Source organism: Zosterops lateralis, assembly GCF_965231275.1.
Source record: "Zosterops lateralis genome assembly, chromosome: 7".
In the NCBI taxonomy this organism is placed as follows: Eukaryota; Metazoa; Chordata; class Aves; order Passeriformes; family Zosteropidae; genus Zosterops; species Zosterops lateralis.
The window spans coordinates 24,587,497-24,612,715 of NC_139767.1; the positions used below are offsets into that span (position 1 = coordinate 24,587,497).

At 43.9% G+C, this 25,219-nt stretch overlaps 1 protein-coding gene across 13 annotated transcripts in view; it reads left to right on the plus strand.

The window, feature by feature from the left end:
* The window catches only part of BIN1 (bridging integrator 1), a 93,355-nt gene extending 86,271 nt beyond the window's left edge, over positions 1–7,084 (plus strand). For 12 of the 13 annotated variants that reach the window (XM_083865179.1, XM_083865185.1, XM_083865187.1 and 9 more), the window contains one exon: positions 1,535–7,084. In XM_083865179.1, the coding sequence (XP_083721305.1) occupies positions 1,535–1,642 (108 nt within the window). In that variant the 3' untranslated portion in view covers positions 1,643–7,084. The remainder of the gene's footprint in view (positions 1–1,534) is intronic. The other variant, XR_014590531.1, reaches the window with a different exon arrangement.
* Positions 7,085–25,219: the final 18,135 nt, after the last annotated feature.

The window sequence follows — 25,219 nt, forward strand, 5'->3', positions numbered from 1 at the left end:
AGCTTAGGGTACTAGACTGAATCACATCCCTACCTTGCAGCTTAGGTGTCAGTTTGTTCATCTCTGGGTTCATCTCTCTTGATAGTAGAAAGGGTTGAGGGCAGCAACACTTCTAAGCTGGCACTTCAAGTGATGTAGTTTAAAATTGTCAAGGCCCCATTTAGGTCCCCATGTCTAATCCCTGCAGCTGTGGAGACCCTTCATAGCAGGATATGATGGGAGTGATGCATGCTGTATGGCACAGCACTGTGTGCAAATGGATGAGCTTTTGTGCCTGACGTGCTGTGAGCTGGAAGCTGCCTTCTAGACACTTGGGCGCAGTGTCTTCTGCCTTGTTGTTTGTCTTCCTGATTTATGGCATGTCAATCCTTCACAGCCCCTGCAGCTGGCTGCTGCAGATGGGCTCCCATCTTGTGTCATTCCCATGACACCTCCTGAATGTTCCAATCTAAGGCAGCAGTCAGGGCTAAGTGAGCCTGCAGGCTCTGGGAGCTGTGCAGATCTTGTGCCTCATGCTGCACTCTAAACCCATAGGCAGCCCCACTGCAAAGGAGTGGAGAATGTGCATGCTGAAGGGGAGCTTCCCTGGTGGCAGCTCCAGGACATGCAGAAAATAGAGTGGTTTTACACCTGAGCTGCAAGCTCAGGGCAGCTCTTCCACTTTTAATATTTTGAGTACCTTGAATATCTCACTCATGTGTCTAGGATGGCGCAGAAATCTCAATGCCAGACAACCTGCAGGCAGAGGGGGAAAGTCTGGTTCTGCTCATGAGTGGGTTCTACCAAGAAGGGTTCATTTTGCCTGAGTGAAAATTCATCTGTGTTTATAGATGTATAGGTTGGAAGACCTTATTGAGAGACCTAAATCACATGTAGCCAAAATTTGGGAGTTTTGCTAGCCTCATCTTGCATCAAACCAGAGTGTGGAGTTTTGGGAAGATGGGTTGGGTTCCTCAGCTCCCAATTCCCATAGATCAGGATTTCAATGCAGCAAATAAGACTAATTTTGCCTGTACCACCTCTAAAATGACAATCATCTAGGTGTTTTGACTGGAGCAGGGATGAGCACCTCCTGGGGCTGATTCATCCTTTCCAAAGACTTGTGCCTGATGCTGGAGGTGCCTGTCTGTTTTATGGCTATGGAGAATGCTAGACCCCTCATGTTTGCATTGTGAAGGGTGAAACAGGTGATTCCCATCCTGTAGCTTTGGAGTCTCTTTTGGCAGAATGTCTCCTGCTTCAGTGGGTGTAAATTATGACATGTTTCCATTACACTTGTTATTTTTTACTTTGTCTGCACAGTCTGGGTCAGATGGGAGCTTTAGTATGAACTCTGGTGGGATGTAGCTTTTTCTCTGTTTAAAACGAAACAAAAGCATTTTTTCCTTCTCACCCATACTCCTCCTGGATTGTCTCCAAGCCAAATAAGAGCATGGCTTTGGTAATGCCTTGACACCTCCTTGGCCTGCACTGTGTAAGAAAAATCCCTGCTCACATCTGTCCCTTAGCGTCTGATCTCTGTCTTCTCCTCCAGGACGAAGGATGGCTGATGGGTGTGAAGGAGTCTGACTGGATCCAGCATAAGGAACTTGACCAATGCCGAGGGGTTTTCCCTGAGAATTTCACAGAACGGGTGCAGTGAAAGTCCAAGCCCACCAGCTGCATTTCTGCTGGAAAAAAAGCAAGTTTTCTGGTAGATAATTGAAAAAGAACAACTAAAGGAAAAGAAGAGAGAATTTTTAAGGAATAGAAGCCTGAAAAAAAGTCAACTTAATGTGTTCTTCTCAAAGGGCAAGGTTTCAGAAGTTAATTGAAATTCAAAGTGTTATTAAAATACATACATATTAATAATAGGCAATTCAGATACCCTCTTCCCCTTTGGTTTAAACAGCATTTAGATTCAAAGGACTGATGCAGAAGCAACTCAGTGAGTTTCTCCAAGTACTGCATTGACTGAATTGTCAGATGTCAGTCTGATTCCTGGAAAGGCAGTATTTGTCGAACGGCCTGAGAGTAGAAGCTGCATTTGCTCTTGGGTGGGTTAATCTGTTTTGTCTTGAAGGTGGCTTGCATGGCAACCATAAGAATTCAGCCTTCCCTACATCTTCAACCTACAGTAGGCCAAACTTTCTGTTATGCTGTTGAAAAAAGAAAAATAGTGTATAGTGTTCACCACTACAATGTATGTGTGTGTGTGTGTATTTTATTTTCTTCCTTTAAAACAATGTTGCATAAACTGTGATTTTATACATGTAAAGATAGAAGAAACTACATTGCAAGGGCGTGAAGAAGGTGTAATCTGTGAAGCTGTGCTCAGTCCAAAGTTCTTTCAAATGCAGACCCCTAAATTCTCACAGTAGTGTTGGCCTGTGAAATCCTAAGGGGAATGGACAAATTCAAGAGGACAAACAAGACAAAACAGACAGATGCTATTTGGATGTCTCTGAAATTTAGGAGAGGAAATCCTCTATCACACACATCCCCATTCCCTACACCCCCTAAAAAACCCAAACCTATTGGTGGTTTCAGAAAAACTTAGATTCATGTAGATGGAAAATAGCTCTGAAATCTACTGGTTAGAAAATTTGCTTTTAAAGACAGATATAAGGGAAGATTTTTTTTTTCCTGTAAGAATATCAAAGAGAAAACACTGACAAAAAAGAAATTACTTTTTGTGCTTTTCACTGGCATTGTTTTTTGTGGAATTGTATTTCTTATTTTCCTTTGAAGAGTTCTCTAAGTGAAATATTGTTAGATCAGCTTTCTCCAGTGCTGTGCTGATGATCAAGTTGACCTCTATGAAAACTGGACTCTTGAAATGCTCGTTTAAAATGGCTGTGTGACTTCATGCTGTTGTAATGCATTAGAAAGGAAGGCAAGAATATCAAAGTGTCAGTGTCAAGAAGACACTGCAGTCTAATACTGATGCTGAGTCCTTTTCTTTACCTTTCCTTTGCTTCTGTTTGTTTTTGAATTTTTTTTTTTTTTTTTTTTTTTTTAGTTTAGACAAGCAGATGACAAGGCTGTTTCTAAGTGCATTTTACACTTGTTAATATAAGCCGGTCTGACTCTCCAAGACTCTAAAGTCCCACAAAGGTACTTTATAAACTTTACTTGAATACTGATGCAGCTGGCAAGCAAGTCAGACTATTTTAATTTTTTACAGCTTCCCCTCCTCCCCCATGGTTGTTTTGCCCAGAAGGGATTTTTAACAGTGAGGTTACACCGTGCTCAGGATCACTCTGAAATAACCTTCCAAACTGGTAGGAGTTGGCTTTTGTCAAAGCTGCACAAAATGCTGACAGAGTACTGAAAATCTCACCTTTTCCAATCTGTTTGGATTATTTGCAGAACAACAGAAAAAACATTGCAGGGCAAAAATTGTGGTTTTTTAAAAAAACTTGGTTTGGAGGAACAGACCTGATTTTGATTAGAAAAGATATTCTTATGGATGGAAGCATTGTTGGAGTTCCTCCTGCTTTCAGCTTGGGAGATGATCAATGCTAGTTATTTACAGCAATGTAACAGGCATTAAATCTGTCCTATATACCCAAATCCCTTCTCCTTTTTAAAAGAAAAAATGTGCAGGAATTTATTTTGCGTCACTGTTAGAAACCCCAATAGTATTTAGGAGTAACTGCTCACAATACAGAAGGACTGGACTCCACAAATTATAGTATGGTGAGCTGTTGCTTTAGAATGCTGCCCTGTTTGACATTTTTTTCCTTTTTCATCAGGGTTGTCTTTATTATTACTCTTTTTTGTTTTTCAAAATATCTATTTTTATGCATTTGTGACTCCCATTACTCCTTTAAAGATTATTCATATAAAAATATACATTTAAATATACACAGAAATATATATATATTAAAAAGCGGGTTGATCCAATTAACATAATGCTGTCAGCTTAAAATGTTTATTTTTATGCAAAAACTGTGGATAATAGCTTTGTTTTTTTTTTTTTTTTTTTAAAGGACAAGATTCTAAGTTACCAGAGCTGTGATTTTTGTCTTGTAACTATTCTAGACCATTTAGGAAGCTGTGCTGATACCTAATTTATTGTGGGGTGGTTTTTTTTTTTTTTTTTGCTGTTGTTGTCCTCTTCTGTGCTTGAACCAGATGACTGTCCCAACAAAGATCCTTGTAAGGCCTTTTAATTTTATTGAGCTTGCAGAGCAACTATCCAGTACTGTATTGTCCCTGCAGAAGTGGTGGCACTCTGCAAAGAAGGGATGTTGTTTTCAGGTCACCTGAGCGATGCTCCAATGTTGCTGGTGGGGAGAGTGTTGTGTCTCTCTCCATTTGCTTCCCCCAACCCCAAAATCCCCAAGCCCCCTTTCTTAGAGCAGGTTAGGGTGGGTTCCCTGGATCTTGCATTGCTCACAGATAAGTGGTGTCCAGCACATCTCAGTCAGGTTCTGAAAATGCGGGATCAGACCCACAGTTTATAAATTGCCTTATGTGAAAGTAGGATGACACAGCAGGAAATTTGGAGATGGCAGTGTTCTTTAGAGCCAGGAGATCTGTCTCCTGCCTTGTTCAGCCCCTTGTAAACAGCCATGGCTCCTCCCATTTTCAGTGTTTTTACATCTCCGAAATACCTTGATTCTGGTTGGTATTACCTGGTGAAATGAACTTCCCCTTTTCTTTGGTTTAGATCTGATTCAGATAGAAAGAGGGACAGTAAATGCCAAGTAGGCTGTGCCCACCTGGTTTTTCAGTTTGCAGGCTGAACTGAAAAATCTGAGAAAAAACGTAAGGGTGACCTGAAACAATTTTTTTTCCATTTTCTCAGTGGAATGAAAAAGGGAAAAATTGAAACAAACAAACAAATCCTTTCATACCAAAATGAAACATTAATTTTTAGGGTTGAATTTTAACTTTTTAACAAACATTATGTCTTGGGCTGTAACAAGTTGCTTTGAAGCAAAAATGTGAAACCTGTTTTGAAAATGCTGAAAGAAAGTGTTTTAATGTTAATAGTCTTTTTGCCTCTGCCTTTTTTCTCAATCTGATGATTGGTTTAACTCTAAACTGTATTTTTTTGCAAATACGTTATCCACTGAAGAGAACCCAAAGAAGCCCAGTTCTGCTCCACTGACAGATACACTGGACACATTTCAGGGATTACTTGGTATCTGGCCCATCAAAGCTGCTGTTTTCCCCATTTAATAATCTTCCACTTGGTGAAAAATAAAAGCATCTCTCATCCCGTGCCATTGATTGATTTTGTACCTGGGCTTAGAAAGACATTCTTGCTCTGTTGGCTTCAGTTTGGTTACAGATTTATGATACTACATCAGTTTGAGCCTAACCCCAGTATGAAGTGGGAATTAATATTTACCCAACTGTTAAGAAAGAAATAAGGCATTACTTCCCCCCACCTTTTTCTATCTTAGCAGTGTCAGTAATATCTCTATTTGATAGAATTAAGGAAAGCTCCCAGGGTGAAGAAGGGTATGATGTTCCAGGTGAGACTCCCACATACTCTGTGCTATTTTCCATGGGCATTCCTCAGCTGTCTGCTTTTATCACCTTTGTTTTGCTTGGCTGTTGAGGTGATGCGGTAAATGGGGTTGTGCAGGTTCATTTCCAGCTGCTCAAAGCTGGTACTGCTTTGTGTGAATTGTGCCACAGTCCTTGAAGCTGTGTTCACTGTTGGAGAACCCTTTTCTGTTCCACTATCTACCTTAAGACCATGGCCAAGGCAGACAGCCCCAAGTCAGAAGGGACCTGGAGCAGGAGTGAGGGCTCCATATTCTACCTGGAACTGGGATGTCAGCTCAGTTAGGTTTTGCAGTAGCCTCTTGGAGAAAAAAGGCCCAAGGCTAAGGAGATGGGGGAGAGTGGAGGGATGATCCATTATCTTCTCCATTTTGGGTTGATGCACTGACTCCCTCACCTCTTAGTTCCAGGGAGAAACTATATAGGCCTGAGAGCAAAATATAAATGGCCAAGATGTGTATGTTCAATCTGATAGCAGGTGCTGCTTGCCTGCCAGTGGCACTGAGTTCAGAGCTTCCCGTTTCCTGCTCTCTGCCAGACAGATGCAACGCTCTGCCACAGATATTTTGGATGCTGTGCAGTCAATGCCCTAAAACAGTGAATGTCCTTGTCTGAAGGATGCAGAGGTGTCTCTCAGCCCTTTTTAGGAAGACCTGTGGATCTCCCACAAGCAAGGCCTGTGTGCATCTAATACAGTCACCTCTGATTTCAGTAGCCTGGGTGTCTTTCAGCACTGGCCCCATTCTCCAGCTCCTCTCACTTCCCAGCTCTCCCATGCTCTTAGAGGATGATGGCAGCATCAGGCATGTCCCACCAGCCAAAAAGTGCAAAGCTGGAAGATGCACAAACATGTCCATCAGCAAATCCTACACAATGCAGCTTGATAGTGCTGATATCAGAAAAACAAGCAACAGCTTTTCTTCTCTGGGCTGCCAAAGGGAAGCTACTCCTTGCCACGCAGGTACCATCACACCTGGTACTGGTGCAGACACATCTCTGCTTGCATGCTCTGGTTCACATCTTTTAGCACACTCCTGATGGAAAACAGTCCTGGGTGGTGCCCAGAGCCAGCCCTCACAAAGCATCAGGTCTAGCTGACACATGGGGGCTAGAAAGCTCTTTTGGAAATTTTGCTTATGAAACTAAATGGAGAAACTACAGCTGTGAAGACTGGTCTGTATAAGCTTGTACTTCGATGTGTCCTATGGCTATAATTCCTTCACCTCCTTTTGCAGCTTGTTCTGCTAATTGTGACCCTAGTCTGCATTTCATGTAGAAGGTCCCTACTTGAAACTTGTCAGATGCAGTCCTGGGCTTATTGCTTCTCTTTAGCTGAATTAAGTGGGAACGACTTTGGCAGTGTATTAGCAATCTCTTTTCCTTCTGTTAATTCAGTCTCTGAGTTTAATCACAATGACCTGAAACATGTTTGGGGGTTGAGTGGTTTTTTAGTTAATTTTTGTTTTGTTTAAACAAAGCTGAACAATTCCCATTGTATTTAGAGCTGTGATGCCCAGTTCCATAAGTACTAGATGAATTTGTCCCATCTTGTTTCTTGGTGATGTTCAGAAATATAATTTGTGTCATCCTAAATCCTGTGTCAGTTTCTCTCTATTTTTTCCTTGCCTTTATATTAAGAAGCTGAAACAATTCAGGACTTTTTTCTCCCCCAAGAGGTGGGTACCTTCATAGATGTTTGGTGTCCAGGCACCTTTATCATTGGGAGTTCTTACAAACACATGGGATGGAGAGCAGAGTACAACAGCAGAGTAAGCTCTTGTAGCAGCCATCTGTTCCAGTTGTGACACCAAATGAATGTAGTGTAGGGAAGGATTTGAGATCTTTCCTTTTTATTAGCTACTGACCCCAAAGTGATGTGACCATCCTCTAAGGCAAGTCTGTTGGTGGGACTATGACACCTCAAGGGCACTCTGTGCCACCTGGCCAAACTTTCCTCAGCTGCCTCTGGCCTGCTGCCACACTGTAAGCTCAGTTCCCAGGTTGGCTTTGGGTTCTGCTCTTTAAATGGGATGTTTCCTTTGTAGGTAGAAAGGAGGTATTTGTTCCCATCAATCACAGGGGTTGAGGGACAGGATTAGAGGGGTTCACAGTTCATAGCTGACTGTTTTTGGGGCCACTCCCTTGGATGCCTGATTCCAGACAGGCTTGGCACAGCTGCACGTGGGACTCAGTGTGTAAATAGCAAGTGCTGGCCAAAGGCCAGGCTGGGGTCTGATGTAAATTGTGCTGGTTAGCACTTTGATGGATGGACTGCAGGAGTCTACTGCTTTAGGATGCAGATCCACAAGCCCTGGAGCCAGCTCAGGGAGCTGGCTAGGCTCTATTGAACCGTTCCTTTGCTTCCAGACATCATGGAGGGTTTAGTGCCTTTTAGCCTCTCACCTCTATGGCACTGGGATGGACTTGAGTCACATCTTGTGGCAGAGGGAGAGCAAGAGGCAGGCTGTGCCCTTGGGACTGTCACTGCAGTTGGTGACTCAGGCTCTGCCTTGGTGTGGTGGCTCCTGTGAGGCTGAGCTGGGCCAGCTCTGCTGCAGATGGAAGCTCACAGGGCAGGAGCAAGGCCTAGAGGCACCCTGTGCATGCCTTCTGCTTGTCCTGCTTCACACAGTTTCCTTCCCATCACCTAGAAATACAAAGGAAATGGGAGGGGAGAAGATGGACAAGTGGGAACAGTGAATAATTCATTGTCAGAGTCTCTGCTCCACTGCATAATTCATTCCCAGTGATGTTTTGTTGCTCCAAACAAGCAGCAGTTTGGCCATGCGCAGGCTGTGGCCACAAAGCCCTGGCAGCACATCTGGAGCAGGATCAGACTCAGGGGGCCATGGTCCAACTTCAGTGGACCTCATCACACTGAGGAAAGACTGGGCTTCCCTCTGGGATCACAGCTGGAGAAGGAAGTCTCTAAGATGAGGGAGACACATTCGGCACCAGGCGAGGCTGGAGTGCCTGGGAGTTAAAGCCAGAGCATTCTGTGCTGCAATGGACTGGCAGTGACTGGTGTCAGTCACTCCATGATGTGCCCACAGGAAGGGACAAGTTGGTACCAGGGCTGTCCCTCAGTAGGAGCCCATGCCACCCGAGAAGACCCCATGACAGGAAGCTTGAGCCACAGTGTGGAGCTAAGAGTCAGTCTGCAGTGGTGGGGAGGAGAAGATGGAAGTTTGGGGCAGCACTCAGCAGTTTTTCCTGTTTGCTGGCTGGGTGAAGCTGGTGCCCTTTGCAGAGCAGAATTGCTGCTTCAGCAGGTGGAGGAGCCTCTGCTGTGTGGCCCAATCCACAGAGCCATTAATAACAGTGTGGGAACAGGAATTCAGCAAGTGCCCATGATTAATTAGCTCATCACGGGCAGTTAATGACCAGCCTGCTCTCCCTGGCCCTGTGGTGCAGGTAATGGAATAGGCATCACTCCTCACTGGACGAGGTGTAGCCCCCTGCCAGGAGCGTTGGGCAAACTGTGAATTGTTCTGATGGGCTGCTTAGAGGTTTTGGGTGAGATTGTCTTTTTGGATGCTGGGGGAATAGATCTGTAAGGGAACTTGTTACTTATCAAGGTCAGGTAGGCAACTCTGGCAAAGCCCCAATCTAATATCAGCTTTCCTTTTCCTGGCACTGGTGTTATCATGTCTTGCTTGTGCTCCCTCTTACTGAGGCTGACTTCTTCACACTTGCTCTGCTTGTCTCAGCACTTCCCTATGAATTAATATATAGAAATTCAGGTGCCACCTATGCTGCATTAGGCACTGGAGATGACAGAGCCTTGCAGTAACAAGGACATGAAAGCAAGGCTGCTTTTTGAAATCCAAGTGATGAGGAAGCAATCCACTGCACTAGTGACCCTGCCAGGGGGTGCTGAGCTCTACCAAGTGCAAGTGATCCCCTCTGTCCCAGCTGCTTAGCAATAGGAGAAAGAAAAGGTCTAGCAGGTGTGCAAGGATTAAAAATTAAATTGCACACGTTTTCATCGTTTGAGCAACATGAATGTGGTGGGAGTGAGGCTGCTGCTGTGCCAGTAAGGAGTGCAAGCCTTGTTCTGTGTCTCAAAGGGATGTGATCATGTGCCCCTTTAGGGCGCGTTCTGGGATGGTCACAATGATGGCTATTACAGCAGAAGTGAAGCATGTTCAGAAATCCCTGTGCCACAGACTGTAATTTTTCCTATCTCCAATCCAGAGACCTGTGAGAGCCTCCTGGAGTGACTTCCCCTCTCTAATGTCCAGGATTGCCTCTGTACATCTCTATTAGAGGCCTCCAGGGGAGACCTGACTATTGATTTTGCACAAAGTGCTGTATTTGCTGTTGAGGGCGATGCTGCTTTAGGACTGAGTTGGCCACATGGAGGCACTCGTGACATCCCTGAGCTCCCTGTCTCAGTACGAAACATCCCAAAGGTCTGAAAAACACCTTCTATATGCCAGACTTCTGGCTGGCTCCTCTGGGGAAATCTGAGGAAAGCTCAAACTGAGAGCATCTATGCTGGGAGCAGTCACAGTGTTTTAGTGGCTGGGCCATGGCATTGCACTTGATGATCACATTAACCAGGGATGCTTCCAGCCCCCTAGGAACTTTTTATAATGCACAGCAGCAGCTGGCTTTGTTCTTCTGTGACAAGTTGCCACCTTCCTAAATTCTCAGCAAGTTTCACTTGGAGCCATCTCGTGAAGTGTCAGGTCTGTCTTCTGCCTCCCAAGCGTCCTTCCTGTGGGAGGCACATAGGGAAGGCTTGCCCCACAGAGGCAGTGATGTACCATAGCAGGAGGACAGGTATTTAATTTGCCTTGCTCTGCTCTATCTGGCAGCTCCCAGCATTGCTTACTGTGTCTGAGGCTTTCTGCTGTGGCTCTGACAAATTGTTGCTCTTTCCCATATGATACAGATGTTTTTGGAGGACTGTAAATTACTCCCAACCAATAAGTCTTTTATGAAGCACTTTTTCTCCACACAGTAAAGAAAAATGCAACTGAAGAGGTAATTAAATGTTTACTGTTAAGTACTTTATATATTATATACTATAGATCATTCCATCCATTAAACAATCCATTTAACTCCCTTTAACAGCATTATTGTCTATTATTAGGTTAATCAGCATTCACATCCTGTAACTCTGCATTTCTATCTAATTAGCCTTTCTTTCTTACTTCATATTTCTATTTAATTAAACTCAGCATCAGAGCTGAATTCCCTGTGCTCAGCACTTGCAGAGGATTTGATGCTTTCAATGTGTGAGGGGACAAGGGCCACCGAGTTTTAAGCAGCCTCCTTGGATATCTGCTGAAGTTTTCCTTCCAGACTCAGTCCCTGCTTAACTCCTGAGAAATTTGTGTCCATATAAGAAGCTGTAGGTTTGCGACCTTCTCAATTATCTCAGATTATCAAAGAGATTCTGCAGGTGTGGTGGCTGGAGCTGGTGTGTCTGCAAGGATTGCATGCAGCATCCAGGCACCACAGGTGGCATGGTAATGGATAGGGATTTCCTTTACTTCCTGACTGGAAAGGCAGGGAGTTTGTGTTGTGAGGGGCTCACACATCACTCTGGATGTTGGAATAAGGATGAGCAGCTGGGAATAGCTCATATCTTACCTGACCAGGGCAAAAAGGTACATGCTGGTGCTCTTCCACGTGCCCTGGGCTCTGGGGGTGGTGGGGCAGCACACAGTACCTGCCTGTGAGTGGGGTTTGTCAGTGTGCACCTGTTTTAGATGTAACTCTACAGGCTCCATTTGACAAACCTTTGCAGAGTTGCTCAGGCTTTGATCTGCAGACCACTTGTAAGTGGTGTTAGTGGGCTGGTGGCCCTGACCCATGAAATGTGTGGGTGTGAGGAGGCCATGGCTCTGCACAAGGCTGCCTGATGCTGCTGTGTTCTGGAACTGGGACCTGAGCTCACATCCTGCCTGCTGATAACACGCTCCTTTGGCATAAACATGTGCCCTGTTCTCTCAATCCCCAAGCTCTGGAGTCTGCTACAGGAGGCTGTCAATTATAATCTCTCCCCCTCAGACGTTTTTGGGGATACCCAAGGCACACAACGTGACAGCATCACTGGAAAGCAGATTAAATAGCAGACAGGGAACACCTTGCTTGTCACCACTTAGCATCCAAGCTGCAATGGCTTTGAGGAATTGTCTGGGCCCTTCCAGAGTCCCTGAGCAGCTCTTTTTGCTAGTGCCAGTCCAGAACAATCAGCAAATTGAGTTCTTTTTATTAACTTTAAAAGAAGACATTAGCCTCAGCCAGGAGAATAAAACCAATTTATGAGGCAATTAGCTCTGCAAAAACATTTCAGTCTCCCCAGAGCAGCCATCTGAGGAGCATCTTATTCCAGCTGCACAGCTTCTTCTGGCCTTGGGTTTACAGCACACTTCATTTATCATAAATAACAATAATAATGAATAAACAAATGTCTTCATGATGAGTGTGTGAGACAGCCAGGAAAGTCTTCTCTGCCTGAAATTAGACAATGTTTTTACTTCCTCCTTCCAAGTGTCATTCTTATGGCCTGTTGCTTGATTGTGATTCATTTTGATACTCAAGCTCTTTATAAGCAGTATTACCTTATGTGGGCTTCTTGTGGGATCTGCAACAGGGTAAGGTGTAATTCAGAGGAGCTGGACTACAAGAAGGTGCCACAGCAGCAGACTCAGAGAGCTCTGTGTGTATTTTCCAAGTCCCTTTGTAGAAATTGCAGCTTTCTCAAGAACTACCTATTAATGCTGGATATTTGGGCAAAAGCCAAGAATAGAATCTTCCTCTGCCATTATTGTTCTGATACAATAAATTCTGGATGGTGAAAGTGGTGCAGGAATAATTTTGGATTGGAATTAAAACAAAAGTTTGATTTTCTATTTCTGGGTTAGCCTGAGACTTCCAAATTTGCCCTAAAACCAATTTGAGATTAAAAATTAAAACTCAGTTTCAGTGAGCTGATGCATAATACTAGTCTGCCAAACACAGAACTCTGTATTTTCTGTATTTTCCTGTTCCAGTTTTTCCATTTTTATTATAAACTTCTATTTCCTGATTTTAATTACACAATGCTATTGTGGAAAAGTATAAAACCAAAACACTAGAATATAATATTTCTTCTACAAATATTCTATAAATTTTACAATTTTGTTAATTAAGCTTTTTCTTTTTTTTTCTTTTTTTTTTCTTTTTTTTTTTTTTTTTTTTTTTTTTTTTTTTTTTTTTTTTTTGATGTAAGGTGATGCAGCTGTTGACCAGCTTTGTTTAGTTTATATATGGAGCACTCCCAGGAAGAGCCCTTGGCTTGCACCATTTTTATCTCCAGCAGCAGGAGGGAATCCTGTAGATCTTAGTGTGTGTTAAGAAACTCAAGGGGAAAGAAAGTACAACTACTCTGACCTTATTAGCATATCCAAAAAAAGAAAGAGCTAAATCCCAAGCTTTTCAATAGGAATCGAGATGCCTAAAAGAAATTTCCTATGGAGGTTTCTTGGGTGCTCAAGTTGGGTTTTCTGTACCTCTGTTTATCTCTAAGCTCTGTTCCTGAATCTCAAGAAATATGCATCCAGGCCTGAAATGCAACACTTCTTGTAGTTATTAGGCTAAAGAGCATGAAAGGACAGGGGAAACTGATGAAAGCCAATGTTCAGAGTCACAACCAGCAGCAGTCCTGTTGCTGTGACTCCTGGATGCAGCTGTGGATATGGCACAGGATATAGCATGAATACCTTTGGATTAAAGACCTTCCAGGACCTCTACCTCAGGCATTGTGGCTGCAAGCCCTGGAGAGGTGAGCTGCTTGGAAGAAGGCAGTGTGAGGTGCTCAAGCTTTTTGTAGAAACTTCCTGTGCAGTTTTCAGTTGTGCATTTGCCTCATGCTCCACATTGAAGACGGGATTTACAGCCACTCAGCAGAGCAGTGGCTAGCAGTAGCTTGACCAGCTCAAGTCTATCAAGACTTTAAAGGATATTTTTTCTTTATTTTTAAAAATCCTTTCCTGCTCCACTTCTTTCTCCATCATTGAGTTAAAGGTCTGTTAGCATCTCTTTGGAATAATTCTGCCTTTAAATTTTGATGAGTCAGTGAGTCCATGCAAAGCTTTTTAACAGCTTTTAATTCTAAGCTTTGGGGGTTTTACACAGCCAGTTTAATCTGTAATGACTTTTTTTTTCATTTCCATTTGAACTTTCTGCTGTTCTGGTGCTGTTCTGGTGCTCTTTAACTCCTGCAAGGCCTCATTTATGTTCTGTTGAAACACTTGCACTGGGAGATGCATGGTTCTTCCAATACCCCCTCTTTATTAATGTGTAGGTTTATAAGTGATGCTGCCACTGAAGGGATTAAATGTAGCTTGAAGAAGACCTAACCTCCTAAAATGTGTGCTGTTGTGGCTGGACCTTTCTTTGGGGAGTCTGTAGCAACTGAGCTGCAGCCTCTGTGTGTGTGTGTGTGTAACAGACCATGTCTGCACAGCACAGAAGTCATTCCTGCATCTCCCCTCTCTGTGCACAGTAATGTTTATCCAAGCAGTTTTCACATCTTGGGGACATGGATGCTTTAACAAACCATGTCAACCTACCAGGAAAGACCAGACCCAGCTTAGTTTTTAAAATTGAGGGGATGGTTTTGTGCCAAGGGATGGTGCCAACCATCACATTTGCTGAGCAGAAAGATTTCAAGCTGCAGAAAACAAAACTGGGGTTTCCATGGCTAAAAATGAAGGAGCACATTGGCACAGCAATGGCAAAGAGAGCAATGTTTCAATGGCCTTCTCTGCAGGACAGATAGGCAGGAATGGAATGTCTCACAGCAGCAGCACTCCCAAAGCACCTCTGCTTCACCTGTCTCTTCAGGTGTGAGACAGTCTCTAGGCAGTTGCTTGAGGGAAAAAAAAAAAAAAAAAAAAGGAAAAATAAGCAAAGAAAATGAGGGAACAAAGGGTGATTTGTGTTGTACTTTGAAACCATCTTCTGTTGTCTGTGTTGTTACATGTCTCAGCTTTGATAGCTGCTTAGTTATCTTCTGGCCAAGTGTGATGATGTACAAAAGCTGTCCCCGTTTGATACTCACTCACAGAAACGTAGGCACTGCTGTAGTGGAAGCAGCTGTCAGCTGGGAAATTGCATGGAGGCTGCTGAGTTTTCATGTCAATTATGTAACTATTCAGACATCCTAGTGGGAGGCTACAGTGTGATGTTTGGGCTGGATTTTCTACGATGTTTAGGTGCTGGAGGATTCAGATAAATACTTGTGGGGATTGACTGAGCAGCCTCCATGCCTGCATCCTACTGAAATCCTGGGTGTTTTGCTGTCAGATGTGCCAAGACACTTCTGAGGAGTCCCATTTTCACAAAGAAATGTTGATCACATGTCACAGAGAGCTGGCAGCTACAGAAATACCCAATGCCAAGGCAGAGTAAACAAGATTAATGTATAATTTGATGTCATTGCCATTGATAAAGGATTGCCTCTGGAACATTGAAGATCATCTCTAAGTAAGGGTAGGTGGGTCAGGAAAGGATGCTCAGCTGCAACAGGCTTCAGGAGGGGGCTTCAGTCCTTGCCCTGGCCCAGACTTTCTGCATAATCACAGGAGGTCATAGAGTTCCAGGCTTTTAAGAACACAGCAGCTGAGGCTGGTTTATAGGTCTCTCACCCTAAAGCAATGCTTTTCTTCAGCAGAAACAGCTCACAAAGACCTCAGCCCTGCAGTGTTGCAGCCTGGCTCTGAGTTTAGGGGGGAAAAATCAGAGTGGGATGGAGGCTGTGGAGCCCCAGCAGGAGGCATGCTCTTTGCATCCTGTCTCATGCTGTGGCTGGAAATTGTCTTGCAGGTGTCACTGGTCCGTGGGATGGGATGGGAGAAAGCTAACAGTCCTCATCTCAGCTGGGGAAGAGTTTTGAAATCAGGATAAAGCCTACAGCTGCCAGAGTTGTTATTTCTTTTCTGCTTTCTTACTATTGGGAGCAAGTTGTATGACCAGCACTTCAGAAGATAAAAGTTCTGTTGTCTGAGGATGGATCACACCCAGGAGTGTGGTCCAGCCATCATATGGAGAAGGGCAGAGCATAATGGCAGCTGGGCAGATCTTTCAGCAGCAAACAGAAGACAAGGCCAACTTCTCTGATGAGGAGCTGGGGTGTGTGTTATAGTTATGAACATGGACTTTTAAAGAACCAGCAACTCCCTGTGTTTTTTAAAAGTCCAGTCAATAGCACTTAATAGCCCTGGCTCTCTGCAGAACTCCCTCAGCCTGTTTGCAGTCACTCCCAGCAGTGAGACTGGTAGTTTTATATAATCTTACAGGTGTACAGAAGAGTTGCTTTGCAGCACAGCACCATTTCCCCTTAATGGACTCTGTGACAAAGCAAATTTTGGTGATGTAAAAGTGCCTGGGCTGCTGGGCCAAAGTACTTCATTTGCAACACCCTGTGGTGAGTGAAAGCCACAGGACCGGTTATAGCCATGCTGAAAGGTTGTGAAAGCACTGATCACACCAGGTACTTGTAAAAGCCAGATTTATAGCACTGACCTGTGCATTACAAAGAATAGCATACTTTTTGCACCTAAATTCAGCCTAATGTTAAAGAGTCAGTGTGCTGAATGTTGCAAAGAGCATTGCAGACAGGGTATCCCCTGAGCACTTCAGGGGACTGCTGTGTGTTACTGACATGCTTGTGCAAGAGCACATTTCTTCCTTCAAGATGTCTCAGCTCCTGTGAGGAAGCAAGAGTCCCTGTGGTGGCCATGTCCCCTGGGAGCAGCACGACCCCTCAGCCATTGGAAAGTTAGAGCAGGCAGGTTGTGAGCAAGGAAGGATGCTTGAAGGGTGGCCCTGGCAGAAGAGGAATAGTACAATGGGGAGAGAGAGGAGATCCTACAGTCAGGGTTGAAGCACTGCCACAGTTTGTAGATAAATGTCGAGGTATGGAACTTTATATCATGATGCCAAGCAAAGTCTCTGTCCTCCAAACACTTCAAGTTGCCTTTTTTTTGAACAGCAGATTTTCTCCAAGTGAGGAAAGCTTAGAGGCTCAGCAATGGCTCTGTCACAGGGAATCTGGACTGACGGATTGGTGTCACAGCTGACACCTGACAGGCTTTTATCTAGACAGCACAGCCATGAATGCCATGCCTGGTTAATATATTACAAGGGCTTTAGGAACGAGACACATCTATTCTACCTGGGTAACTTGTCTGGCTGAAGCCAAAGAGAGCAGTTTGAGAGTTTTTTTTCATGGCTATGGGAGCTCCTGCCTAAACCAGGCAAGACAAAGATCCTGTTGCCTTGTGCAGCCGCACTTCTCACTGCCTTGGCGTTGTGCAGCTCCGCAGGAGCAGCTCGGGGTGGCAGTGTTGCCCTGTGATTTGCACTGTTCCTTGTGCTCATTCCATTTTCTTGCTGACACACCGGAGTTGTATCCCCAGAGGGAGCGTCGGGGGTTTCATACAAAATAGTCCACAGATGCAAAGTGCAGAAATCTGTGTCCTGGCATGCTGGGTTTAATTAAGGGCACTCTGGAAAAGTCCTTGTTTGGTAACATCTCTCTTTCTCCAGTCATACTGTGTTGGAATTCAAGTGGCTTTATGGCAAGACTGAGTTTGGGCTCACATCTGGCAATATTAAATCACTGCCATGTAGGAAAGAGAAGGTTATTTCTATTTTCTCATTTTTTTTTACATTTCAAGTCACCACGTATGCCAACCACACATTTCTGCTGTAAGTAGCAGAAAGGAAAATCGTGTAACCTCTGGTGGAAGTATTGGAAAGGAGCACTATAAAATGCCACACCATTGATTGTTAGCACTGTCTAGTCCCAAAGGAAAGTGTCTCCTTTGAGTGACAGCTCTTCATCCCAACATCATTTGGCTGAGAGGGAGAAGTAGCACATGAATCTGGAACAGACACAGCCTCGTGCTGCGCTGTTTGCTGTTTCATTTGTGCTCTCAGCACTGACCTGTCTCCTGGGGATGATTGACAGAATTTCATTGGTTTGAGAAACTTCAAGCATCTGATAGATGGATGTAAAGTCTGCCTACTAAATATGTTTCATTTATTTTCATGTGCAATTTGTTATCTGTCAAATCTATTTATCCCATATAACCTGCGTACCTACCTAATTAGACACCCTTGGATAAATTAATATAAAGGCAATGGAAGATTACATTTTCTCCTAGGCATTTTATTCACAAGAACCATTTTTCAGTTTGATGTTAGGAATTTTTCTTGTTCTTCCTGGATTTTCAGTGCAGTCTGACATGAGTACCTAAGCTGTACTCTTACCTTTTCCCTGACAACATATCTGCTGTGTGAATGCTGCGTGCTTTTTATGTGAAACCTGTGACCCATGTGCTTAAAAGCATGTATATCTGTCCAGGGGCTCCCAGGCAGAAATAAGGCAGCCCTCATGATGTATAAAGAGATATAGAAATATGTTTATGTGTCTATATATGAATCATAAATCCACCCACTGCTATTCACAGTGTCTTTCTGCCAGTTTTGCAGGGGTGAATTTCAGGAGCCCTGGCAGGGATGTGTCCTGTCACAGGCATCCTGCTGGGTGGCACAGCATACAGGTGAGTACATGTGCATATCTCCATGCTTCTTCTGTGTAATACATCACTCAGGGTTATCCCTGAGCCTCAAAGGTAACATCCCATCCTGGTGAAGTTGCAGATTTAAGGACTGAAATACCCTTGAAGCTTTGGTTATTTGGGAAGCAAAGCATCTCCACTTGTTCTAGACAGCATCAGGGCTTCCCCTGAGCTTTGGTATTGCCCAGGGCAGCTAGCTGGATTTTGAATCATTATTTCTTCTCCTCATTCAGCTGGAGGCTTCCCTCAGCAGCTCCTTTCCCCTTGCTGTGCTTTGGATCTGCTCCTTGCACAGTGAAGAAGTAACTCTGAGCCCTGTGTGAGCTGGTTGTGCTGATACAGCAGTGTCAGCAGTGCTTGGGCAGAGCAGGTCACAGTGGTGGACAACATCTCCACTTGTTTCCAGATATGGTTTCTATATCTCTGTGGATATGCAGAATAAAATCCTGAGCTGCCTAAGGGAAAACAGCTCCATCAGAAAGATTTGCTTTCTGTTCCTGTGTTCACTTCCCCTAAGCATAAACAGCAGGGGTATTTTACTGAGGTTATAGAGACTCTTTGGCTGGAACTAAGAAAAGGCAAAGCACAAAAAATAAAGAGAAGTAGCAATATGAAAAATGGAGCCAAATGCAGTTTCCCAGGACTTGCAAACCCCACAAAATCTAGGTGGAGCACTTTATCCCTAAGAACAGGGACAGCAATTGCTTTTTTGGAGGATGAGATATTCTTTTGACTGTCTGCAGCACAAGTCTCTGCTGCTGTGTCTCTCCTGCTGCCGCTAGAAAGGCAGCACAAAGGCTCCTGCTTAGTAGATATGGCCAAGAATTTCTCCAAAGCATCAGATGTCAAATCAACATTTTCAATCTCTTCTCTTTGCCTGAGTTACTTTTCCTTCATGTTCCTTTCACTGTTTTTCTCCTTCTAAATCCTCCCCCGCCTTCTCAGTGATCAAACCCTTTCTCTCATGGCAAACATCATTACTTTAGCAGGTGAGATGAAATACGTCTCAGTCTACCTCAATCCCAGTGCAGACAGAAACCCAAGAGAAAAGGGCAAAGAACAGCAAATAAGGAGGTTTGCAGAATGCCAACACAGCAATGACAGTGAGAAATACAAGACAAAGCAGTTAACCACACAAGGAAATAAATGCTCCTGTGGGAAAAATCATACACTAATGCCTATTAGCTTAATAGCCCTGTGGTTTAGGCAGAGGGCTGAGAGACAGGGGGTCTGGGCTCTGTGTGCTGCTGTGCTGCAGCCTGGCTGTCATTTGGGAGGCTGGATCCTCACTCTGCCCTTGGCCATCTTTGCTTTCAGCTTTTCCACTTTACTGTGTAAATGGAATCCAGATTCTCATGGGACTGTCAGAGGCTGGCTGAGGCCAGGACCACCTGCAGGAACCCGTGCTGCTGGATGAAGGATTTCACTAAATGTATGCACACACTTGTGCAAGGGACATGTCTGCTCCCATGTGTGCTTCCTCCTCTCCCATCTCACTCTCTGTCCACAAGTTGAAGGTGAGTGAAGGTCTCCAGCACTTGTCTTCAGGGACTGCACAGTGTGCCCAGTCCAAACCCCAAGTGCTCTGGTGGTTTTTTTGTTTGTTGTTGGGACTTTGGGGGCTGAACCTCAGAGCAAAAAGGTCAAAGCAAAAAAATAGATTAAATGGAAGCAAATGGCAGAGCCAGTCCAACAGAGAGCAGGAGATAATCAGCAGTACCAGTTTACCAGGAAAGTTTATGAGGGAAGGAGAGCAAATATTCCCTTGGAGAAAAGATAAAGAGGCAGATTATGATATACTTTACTTCATAGTGCTTCCTGAAATGGAGCTGAGGGCATTGTTTTCTGCTTTAATATACTGTGTTAAACATTAAAGGAATGAAGGCAGGGAGCCTGAGTAGCAATGAGTTAATCTGAAAAACAGACATTTTTAGGCTGGGGAGTAGAGGAAAGATGAGGAACTTTATTGGTTATTATTAGACTTTTCAGCTCACAATAGACAAGTCAATATTTTTTCTTTTGACTTCTGCTGTTTCCTCCTTTGATTGTTAAATCCCCTCTCTGCCTAGAAATACCCTGCTTTGAACAGAGTCTGCTTGTATTTAACAAATGGCCTGGGAATGCTGAGCATTGAGTCTGTGGGGCACATGACTCAGTCTGAGCACTGCAGAGGCTGGACTGGGGGAGATATTGGGTTAATGAGAGATAATACCCCTGCTCTAGCTCTTAGCACGAAGATTTGGGGCAGGAATGTATCAGCTCTCAGCATTTTTTTTTTTTTTTTTTTTTTTTTTTTTTTTTTTGTGGGAAGGATAAGACCTTAGAGAGGATAAATAAGGGGATGAAATTCTGTGTTATGGGTTATGAATATTCTGGACAAGAAATTTTAAAGAAAAGTGAATGGAGGTCCTACTAATAGTAACTCAAGGTATGAGACCTCTCTCACTCTTTAGCCTTCTAAGACTGCCAGGAGTTGACACAAAAATAATTGTTGGACAGTGAGTAGGTGGTGATGCTTAAACACCCCAGGGGAAATAGATGTTTCTAATGATGATGATGTTGCCAAACACTGCAAAAGGTTTAATCAAGACAAATATTACAAATAACTGTTGTTAACTACTGCTCCTTACATTGCTTAAGAAAGAAAGAAAGACAAGGTTCCCTATGTCTGGAAACTTCTACAGATGTGAGGATGAATTTTTAATAGATATTTAAAAAGAGGGTGAAATATTATATGTTTCCTCTTATGACCATGCCACGTCAGATTTACTGCCTTGCAGTGGCTGGCAGGAAACTTATTAGGAAATAATACTGCTATCTCCGAGCTGGGATATTAATTTTTCATTGATTACTTCTTTGTGGTGATGATGGAAGTGGAATATCAAAGACGGGTAAATAGTGTAACACATGCTCTTGCTGTTCTGGAAGCACATGCTAAGCCCCAAGCTGTTTTTAAGGCTTTCTTTTCCCAGCTGGTCAAAATAAGATGTGCCAGCCTTCTCCTGCATCCTGCTAGCTTGTGAGCATCTCCCAGGCTCAAATGCATTCTTTATCACCATGCCACCACAGGTGACAGATGGGGAAGCAAGGGCAAAAGGAAGGGTTAAAACTTTTGGTTCCAGCAGGAATGAATCACTGAAAGATGGTTTATGATATTGATAAAAATGAACAGAAATTCTTTGGCAGAAGAAGGAAGCAGAATTTGCATCACTCTATGATCTGAAGGGGACAACCAAAGCACGGCACAGGACACCCAGGCTTGTCTTGGAAGGGAACTGCTCCTGCCATGGCTGCTGCACTGGAAGCCCAGTGCCACTCACTTGTGGGTGTCACCAAGATCCAACTCTACCTTTTGAGTGTCTCCAGGTTTCCTGTGAGGTGGGTACTCAAGGCTTTAACCAGCTCCAAACAAATGCTCCCCAAAGACTCTGGTTGAAAAAGCAGCTGCTCTTTCCCCTAGGCTGTCTTCTCTACCTGCAAATCATGTTATTCACTGTAAAGCACAGCATCTGTTGCCTACACATGGTAAGACTGAAAAGCCAGCATCTGAGGATAAAATTGGAAGGGAAAAAATTGCTCCAGCTGCAGCTGCCAGTGGGGAGCAGCATGTAGTCAGGGAGGCTGAGAACCAGCCAGAGGAACACCAGCCCTCGGGCCCTCTCTGGGTAAGGTCTCTGGCAAACCATGCTTGCCCCAAATGGCCTTGCTTTTAAATATTCCACCCAAGAAAATGGCCCCTCTATGCCCCCAGCCCCTAAAGCTGCAATAATTTGGCTACTAATGTAAATCACAAATGTCATTTTCCCAAAGCAAGCTGTGTTTCTCCTTGGAAACTTCATGAAAAGGTTATGAAGCATCAAACATTGGCTTTCAGAGAGCAGGTACAGTCAGAGCTTCTGGTGATGGGAGGATGTCCATATGATGCATATATGCACAGATGTTATTTACAAGCACATTAGGGCTTGTTTTCCAAAATTACTTAGCTCCTAATTTTGGTGTGTTTGGCTTTGTAAACTTAACAAATCTTTCTAAGGTAGCAAATTCCTCCAAAAAGCTTTCAATCTCCCTTAATCTGACTCTGTGATCTCAGCTGAACAACAGTTCATTTCAGCAAGAGCCAAGGAACATGGTTTTCATCCTTCTCTGGAAAGCACAGGAGGAAAGAGCCCATTGCAGCTGACAGATAGAGATTGATTATGAGTGTGTGTGTGCACCCATGTAGGTTTCAGCCTCAGAAAACAGATCTGCCCTGCTTGGAAGCCTGCTTTGAAGCCTCAATAGCAAAGCAAGCGACAATGGGAAATGTGATACAATTTTTCGCCTTTTTTTGTCTTTTGTCCTTTCTGATTCATAAAGAAATTATCCAGTGAATGCTCTTGAATTTGTAGAAGCTTAGTTGGCAAGGAAAGGACAAGTTAGAAGTAACACAGTGAGTTGGTGTTGGAAGCTTGTTTCTATTCCTGATGGTTCTTTGCAATATCCTGGATTGCATGAACACTGTGTTTCACACAGGCTCATGCTGCAATCTTTCTCCCTCAAAGGCAAGTCTTGAAGCTCAAAGAAATCACAAATCCAGCTCTGCTCCCGTATTGCAGGTGTGCCTGCAAGGGTCACAGATGGAGGAGAAAGTTAAAGGTAAGGATGTTTTCACCCCCTGCTTCCACTGGGCTCACAGTGAGCACTAACCCAGGCTCTGGCTCCTTGCCTGTTATGCAAAGCAAATATTAGTGCATTTTAAATTCTACGCAGTCACAGACTCCAGCTTTAAAAAGCTCCCAATGGGGCTTGTGACTTAGCATGGGCAAAAGGTCACAGCTGGGGGAACCAGGAGGACAGTCCTCTGGGAAGGGTCCACCAGATTTGGTTCCACCTGAAAAGGGACTCTCTAGGAAGGGGAAGCAACTTGTCACTTTCTGTTTTCAAGAAACACAGAGATGGAAAAGGCTTCTCAGTTCTCATCAGCCTTACCTCTTCACCTGACTGCTAGGTGCTTGTTGAGGGACTTAAACCACAGTGTGGAGCACCTGACTCCAGTGGGAGCTGGATTTGACTGCTCTGACTTAGTTGAGTTAGAATTTGTCTCCTAGAAACTGTCAGAGGGCATCATCCATTACTGTCATGTTTGGGTTTGGATCGATGAGCATCATCTCTGCCCACAGGGACAAAGCTGTCACTGGCCAGTCTGGACCAGAAGAGAAAAGAAATCTTCTGTGATTTCAGAGAAAGGAGTATCTACTCTCTGGAAACTAAGTCTGCTAGGCTCTTCAAAAAGTAGCTTTTTTTACTGATTCATCTTTCTCTAAATGATAAAAACCAATTCAAGAACAAGAAAGAGGGAAAATAGAACTAGGACTTATAAGCAAAAGGAGTCTATTGTATAGCAGGACTGAACCCATCCTCAGGTTTACATTTCCCTGCTCATCTTGGGGCAAAATTCAATCCTGAGGTTTGCCTTCTCCTCTGCACTGAGCACAGCGATTATGTTCATCCTATTCAGATTTCAGATTCAATTTTCCTTTTTCAAAGGCCTGTGCTGTTATTTTCCTTCCATCCATTCTTACAGTTAGAAAACACACACTTTGGAGGCTGACTTGATTTGCTCTTTCCCTTGGGGAATAATAGATGTCATGCTGTTTAGAAAAATGAAAAGGAAAAAACCCCTTTCCATGCACCAAAGGGTGTGGGGACAAAGCCCTATTAAAAACCTGCATTCTAAATACTGTTATCTAAAGCTGACAAAGAGGGTCACGGACTTATTTTCTTCTTCAGGCTCAACCTTCCTTTAACCAATACAAAAATTTCTTGTAGCTCCTGTCTCTCAAGGGAGTTTGACCAGCATTGTCTCAAGCTGTGCCTTCCTCACTATTAATAGGCAACAATTGTGTAAGCTCTGACTCTTCTTGTTAATATTCTAACAAAACAGATTTTCCAAACAACCACAACTCTTTTGTCCCTTTCAGTCCTGTCTGATACCTCATTGTAGGTGTCTGTGAAAGGCAAATAGACATCTGTGCAATCTAAAGAGGAGCTCTGGCAATTTTACACAGTCCCCTACTGCCTGCCTCCGTAATCTGACAATAAAATTGGATTTTTGGTATCTCTTTAACACTCCAAAAAGTAAACCCCTTTCATAACATGTATCATTTTCCAAGGTAATTTGAAGAGAATACCTTTCACTTTCAAATTGCCCTTTGGCAGCTTTGAAACCACTGTTGTTTTGTGAAAGCTCTTGGCATTTAAAACTGCTTTGTAAGGAGGAGGAGGAATAATAATAATAAAAAAGCTCCCAACCCTGGCTACTTCACATTCCTTCTGATCTGTCCAGAGCTTTTCAAGTGAATGGGAACACGCCGACAAACGCATTCTGAAGAAAATCTCATTTCAACCCTAAATGGTTCTTCACAATTTCCAATTCACGCTGTTGCCATTTTTGCAGGAATTGATGGCTGCCATTGTTATCAGAGCTGACAGGCCCCGGGTAGGTCGCACAATCAGCGCAACCTGCCCGAGCCTTTCTTTATTCCCAAGTGGCAGGTTCTCATGATATCTCTCTTTTATAGGCATTGCTCATTTCTGTTTTGCATTTGACAGGGCTCCCCCACTCGCTCGCTGCTGGGGTGCCCAGATAAAATGGCTCCTCTGAAGTTAAAGGAACAAAACTCCCACATGTGCCCAAAGTGGTTGGCAGCTCCCGTCCTTCCAGCACATTCCAGATCAGAGGCTGCTCTCTTTGCGGGAATTAGCAGTTGGGTAATTGCCCAGCACATGTGTCCCTTCTACTTGGCTCTGGTGTTCCGGCAGTGCATTGCAGACACACAAGTGTCCTCTAAAAGCAAATCCAACTCAAAGGTTTGGGGAGCTTTTGTGTTTACAAAAATAAAGAAGACAGTGTTTTGGTTGAGCTATTTTTTTTTTCCCATAAAAGTCTCTCTCTCTTTATCTCAGCTGGAAGAACCTGAAAGGGTGCTGAAACATCCCCCAAATAACTAAACTGGCCATCAGATTGTGAAATGGGATGAGTGAGAAAAGGGTGACCAGCCCTCCAGGAGCATGAGGGGAGCTGATTGGAAGATAAAGCTCCCAGCAGCCGAGAGCTGTCTTTTTTGCATGAGTGCAATTCAGGCAAC